The sequence below is a fragment of the Sinocyclocheilus grahami genome, unplaced genomic scaffold (genome assembly GCF_001515645.1).
Source record: "Sinocyclocheilus grahami isolate Dianchi unplaced genomic scaffold, SAMN03320097.WGS_v1.1 scaffold1877.1, whole genome shotgun sequence".
Classification (NCBI taxonomy): Eukaryota; Metazoa; Chordata; class Actinopteri; order Cypriniformes; family Cyprinidae; genus Sinocyclocheilus; species Sinocyclocheilus grahami.
Window position 1 is genome coordinate 117,058 of NW_015507056.1, and position 5,942 is coordinate 122,999.

Sequence of the window (5,942 nt, forward strand, 5' to 3'; positions counted from 1 at the left end):
TATACAGTAATTAGTGTTTTTAGTGATTAAGCTATAGCGTTTGTGCATTTAAATGTATTTAGACTACCGTTCATACAAATGCTTAGAAACCATATATTAAGATATTTATTTTGTTGAGGAAAAATGACTGAAAAATCATAAAGAATTCAAAAACTCGAAGTGTCATGTTCTGACCATAAAGAGTAGTTTAAAACCACAATTAATGGTCTGGTTTCTACAACTTTCACTTAGGTGCAAAAATCTGCCATTAAACTTGAAAGAAATATATAAAATATGTGTGTGTGTGTGTGTTTATATATATATAGCATTATATATAGCAAATATACTGTATATTATATAGCAAAAAAATGGTTTTTAACATCTTTGCAAATGTATTAAAAATAAAAAACTGGGACTTCCGGTGGCTGGGCACGAGTGATGCACGCCTAGAACTGAGCTCCGTCTCAAAAGTCCAAAACTTCGAGTTAATATCTTTACATTCAGAAATTAATTCAGAATAGTTTACTCCGAAGTATTCCTGGAAATGTCTGGACGGACAAACATCACTGCAACACTCCACCGATCTGGGCTTTATGGCAGTGTGGCCAAACGCCATCCTCTCCTCAGTGAAGACACATGAAAACCCACTTGGAATTTACAAAAACGCACCTAAAGGACCCTCAGACTCTGAGAAACAGGATTCTCTGGTCTTTATGGCAGCCGAGACAAGACAAACCGCCCTCGAACGCTTATCTTCTGGCTTCTCAGATACCAGGATAGGGAGAGAATTCTTAATGGAGCCAGAGCACCCCAGTCCAAGATAATACATGGCTCATCCAAGCTGTTATTTTTCCCGGATTTTAGCAACAAAACGGCTCTGAAGAGAAGATCGTTTGACAGTGTGAGAAGGCAGTTTACAGACAAGGGTTTGCGTCCGTTCCTGATATATCCAGCAACTCTGAAAGTGAAGTTCAACGCAACGCTACATCACTTCAAGAACGCCGATGATGCAGGGAAGTTTCTGCTGGAATCGGATCATGCCTCACTTTCAACGATTGATGCGCCGAGTACTTCTACGTCCTCATTTCCAATCGCATTTGATGACCAGGAAAACCCTTCCAATGTCACTTCACAATTTAGTTAATCGACACAACTGAATTCGGTAAGCAAAATGGCCTTTGTCTAGATAGGTCTGAGGGGTTATATTAATATTTCTGATGTTCGTTTAGACTTGGACTTAAGACGTGTTGCTTTCGACAGCCACAGGCAGTAGAACTTTGAGTTTTGTTTATTTTTTTCCACCCAAAGAGAGAGAATTCTAAGTCTTGTCTCTTGCGGATGGATAGTAACGTTCTATTTTCTTTTGTTAAGTGTTCTATCGCCAAAGCCTTGCAGTGTTTGTGTAAGTTATGTCCACTGTACCACTGTACATTGTTTTTGTGTTCATGTTTAAATTCTGTGGAGGCCCATCTACACTTTAAAAGTTTGATCTTTAAAACCCAAAAACCCATATACCTCTTAATGTAATGTCGTGGAATGTCCGCGGCCTAAACTCGCCGATTAAACGAACAAAGTGCTTAGAATTTCTTAAACGTAAAAATATCTCGATCGCTCTGATCCAAGAAACACATTTAAAAATGAGTGATATCCATAGATTTCAGAATAGATGCTACAAGTGTGTAGTTCATTCTTCTGCATCAAACAAATCTAAAGGTGTTGCTATTCTGGTTGATAGGAAATTAGGAGTAACTATTGATAAATGTGGAAAAGATAGTGAAGGACGTTTCTCGTATGTGGCTGTAACAGTTCATCATTTGAAAATTTGTTTTGCATCAATATACTGTCCAAATATACCTGATCCCAATTTTTTCAATGCAATCTCTGCCACTCTTTTAGACATGCCAGAATACCTAATGGTAGTTGGTGGTGACTTCAATCAAGTCTGTAATATAACTTTGGACAGATCAGCAAATATTAGTTCTGGTTTGGATACACCTTCCAGGATTAACACATTTATTACTGAACTAAATATTATTGATGCCTGGCGTCTACGTTATCCCCTAGTGAAAAATTATACCTTCTTCTCTTGTAGGCATAAGACATTTTCCAGAATAGACTACATTTTTGTTTCGCCGCAATTAAATAAATTAATCACATCTGTAGACATTCTTCCTATCATTATTTCAGATCATGCGCCTGTGCTATATACCTTTGAGCTTACACGGAATCCTGCTAAACGTGCGCACAGGTGGCGCTTTAATACAACGTTACTTCAGAACTCAGAGTTTCTGAAACAATTGAAAGTCAATCTCAGAACGTTTTTAGAAATCAATCGGGAATCAGTATCTTCACCCCAAATACTCTGGGAAACAACCAAATGCTTTATTAGGGGCGAAGCTATCGCATTTGCTTCTTACATGAAGGCATCCAGAAACTACAGAATTTCACAACTAGAAAAGGAAATTCAAGTATTGGAATCAGAACATAAGGCAGCAACATAACAAAATGTGAAAGAAATTAAGGGGTATGAATACTTTCGCAAGGCACTGTATATATATATATTTAACTTTTTAATATATGTGACCCTGGACCACAAAACCAGTCATAAGTCGCACAGGCATGTTTGTAGCAATAGCCAATAGAACATTATATGGGTCAAAATTATAGATTTTTCTTTTATGCCAAAAATCATTAATCATTATTAAGTTAAGATCATGTTCCATGAAGATATTTTGTAATTTTCCTACCTTAAATATATCGAAAAATGTATTATCATTAGTAATATACGTTGCTAAGGACTTCATTTGGACAACTTTATAGGCGATTTTGTCAATATTTAGATTTTTCTCAGATTCCAAAATTTTCAAATATTTGTATCTCTGCCAAATATTATCCTATCCTAACAAAACATACATCAATGGACAGTTCGTTTATTCAGCTTATAAATCTAAATTTTTAAAAAATGGACCCTTTTTTTGTGGTCCAGGGTCACATAAATAACTTTTAACTTAAACACTATTAAAAACAGAAAAACAAATGGTTAAAGTAAATTGCATGTTATGAATATTGTTGGTCTTGCTGATGTTTTGACAGGGCATTGGTTCCTTCAGTGTTCATTCAGTGGAGCTGGATATGGATGGGATCTCAATCATTCAGAAGAGCTCTGAACATCCTGAAGAACAGCAGACGACATAAATCTGAGTGACTTATAAATAACAATGAAACTGATATTATTTCTGTAAATATAACAATGCATTTAATACATTTTAACAGTTGTCAATCTTGGAGAATTATAAATAAAAAATATTTTTTAACTGAAATATATAAAAAAAACTGACTTTTAGACTAACCGGAGAAGTATAGAATACTAAGTGGCTAATAAATAACAATTAAACTAATATTATTTCTGTAAATGTATCATTTATTAATATTTATTTTTATATGCATTTCTTCCTTCAGTTTTAATAGTTTTTAATCTAAAAATGTGGGAATTTTAAAAAATTGTATCTGAAAATTGCACAATACACAAAATTGAACAACACCTTTGTACTAAATGTAAGAAACTATTATTTTCAGGAAGTGGCCATGTTGTACCTTTGCATCTTATACTTGTGTTTTTGTAACAATGTACAGTAAGTACTTTGAAGATTAAATAATGATATAACATCTGTCCACTTCCAGTTGTTAAAGAGCTGTCTACAAATGGGTATGCTCTTATAAACATTTTTCGTCAAAATTATGTTTACACATAATATGTACATACTGTATATATAATATGCTTCTTATTTCTAAACGAGACCCTACAGTCTTTGGTCCAAAGTGTACAAAGAGTCTATTTGATCAAGTTCAGTAAGTTAATTATTTACTAAGGAGGCACTGTAGTTTGAGGTCAATTGTATCTGAAGGTATTTTATGACTGAACTTTGACTTAAAGATATCAGATGGATTTCAACTTAAGTTAATAGCTTGTTTCGTAGAGCTAACATAACCTTGAACATCAGCTTTAGAAACAAATGTATCCAGTTATTTTAATTTTACTTGAACTTCAAGTGATGGAGAGATTGGTTTACATGTTGGAAGTAAACTGAAAGTAAAGACTGCTAGACTGTTGGTGGAACTAAATGTACTGTGAAACTCAGAAAGATGGACTTCGGTAAGCATTTGTTCTTTCAAAAATAATTGCATTTTCACTCATAGTAAACAGTTTTAATTAAGCAGTTTAATCTCCATATCAGGTAAGGCTACCTGTAAAGGTAAGGCTTTTCATTTTTGTCCCCCAAGAATTACAGTCATGTGTTCTTTGAATTTCCATGAGTGCAGTGATGCGTAATTGCATGCCGTTTCCCTTTCCAGGTGTGTGCGTGCACACAAGAAAAATATTTAGCCTATTAATTGATTTAGAAGGCCAGTTGTACATGTTAAATATATTTTTATGAATAACTATAATTACTTAAAATACATCATACTGTATGCAGAGATGGGCACAAATAAATGAAAATGTATTTAAAATGAAAATAGTTTAAAAATATCAAAATAAATACAAAATACTGTGTAGAATACATGTATCAAATACAGTACTTTGCATTTTGAAAATGCACAAAATATATTAAAAATGAGGTATTGGATGAATTAGACTGAAATCTGGAGCTCTGGAAATCTGAACTGATTATTATTATTATTTTATATACTTACCTCTTTCTTCCCGTCCCCTGCCCAGTAGGAAATAAGACGGAAAAGGGTTTGCTTGTTCTTTAATGATAGCTTGTAAACTCGCTAATGATAGTTAGACTAGCTCATAGCTGGCTGCTGACTAGTGATTTATTCACTGTTGATACTCATTGTATTGACTGGTGAGAAGTATCCTAACTACCTTAATATTTTAATGGAAATTAAATACCAGTTTGCAGCAATTATGATGTTTTGCAAGTAGTAGAATCAACCACCACATCCTCTCCTTACTTCCAGAAATTTTGGAATCCAAGAATCAATTCCAAACTAATATTTCCGATTCTTATTGCTTATTGAGTTGTGTGACAGAGATCATGTGTGATTACAAGAGACTGTTTTCAGCAATGTTGGCCAGTAGAGTCACTACAAATACTGAAACTTGATGTGCTGATCACTGAAATGATCAAAAATAGTAAATAAAATTTACTATGGATTATAATTAGCACTGTTTTAAAAAGCTGAACTCCATTCATAAATGATACTTTTGTATTATAAACGATACTCAGTTTTCAAGCAAACTCATTATTACTGTGAACTATTTAAAAAAAGCATAAATAATCTTTATAAAAGAAACCCATTTTTAATATTTAAAATACTATTGTTTGTTGGTTAAAAACTGCTTATCAATTCATGTATGTTGTTTATAATCCAAATGCACAGATTCAGCTTCACATTTGTGTCCTGATCAACCTGATTAATTTGTTTTTCTTAAATAATGACTGTACATTATCCCTTACTTCATAACTTAAAGATTGTATTAAATGTAGCATATATAGAGCAGATATTTACAGATTCTCAATATTACATCATTTTGGATCAGTGTGTTTTATTCTCTGTTGCAGGTGATGCCCAACATCTCTCAGAGCTGAAGATTGTGTTAATGGGGTATAGAGCTGCTGGTAAGAGTTCAGCAGGAAACACTATCCTGGGCAGAGAGGAGTTTGACTTGAAGAGATCTGCTCAGTGTGTGAGGAGACATGGAGAAGTAGCAGACAGACACATCACTGTCATTGAAGCTCCAGGATGGTGGATTGATGAACCTGTAGAGGAGAGCTCTGAGTTACTGAAACAGGAGATTTTGCTCAGTGTGTCTCTGTGTCCTCCAGGACCACACGCTGTACTACTGATCATACGTGTGGACTACATGTTTAAAGAGACTGAGAGAAAAGCAGTGCAGGGGTATCTGGATCTTCTCGGTGAGAGAGTCTGGAGTCACACTATAGTGCTGTTCACTC

At 34.3% G+C, this 5,942-nt stretch overlaps 1 protein-coding gene and 1 pseudogene across 1 annotated transcript in view; both read left to right on the top strand.

The window, feature by feature from the left end:
- The window catches only part of LOC107573155 (L-fucose kinase-like), a 25,182-nt pseudogene extending 21,931 nt beyond the window's left edge, over positions 1-3,251 (top strand).
- A 690-nt stretch (positions 3,252-3,941) lies between these two features.
- LOC107573153 (GTPase IMAP family member 4-like) overlaps positions 3,942-5,942 on the top strand; it is a 5,533-nt gene continuing 3,532 nt past the window's right edge. The window contains exons 1-2 of the mRNA XM_016259603.1: positions 3,942-4,132; positions 5,550-5,813. Of these exons, the coding sequence (XP_016115089.1) occupies positions 4,123-4,132; positions 5,550-5,813 (274 nt within the window). The 5' untranslated portion in view covers positions 3,942-4,122. The remainder of the gene's footprint in view (positions 4,133-5,549; positions 5,814-5,942) is intronic.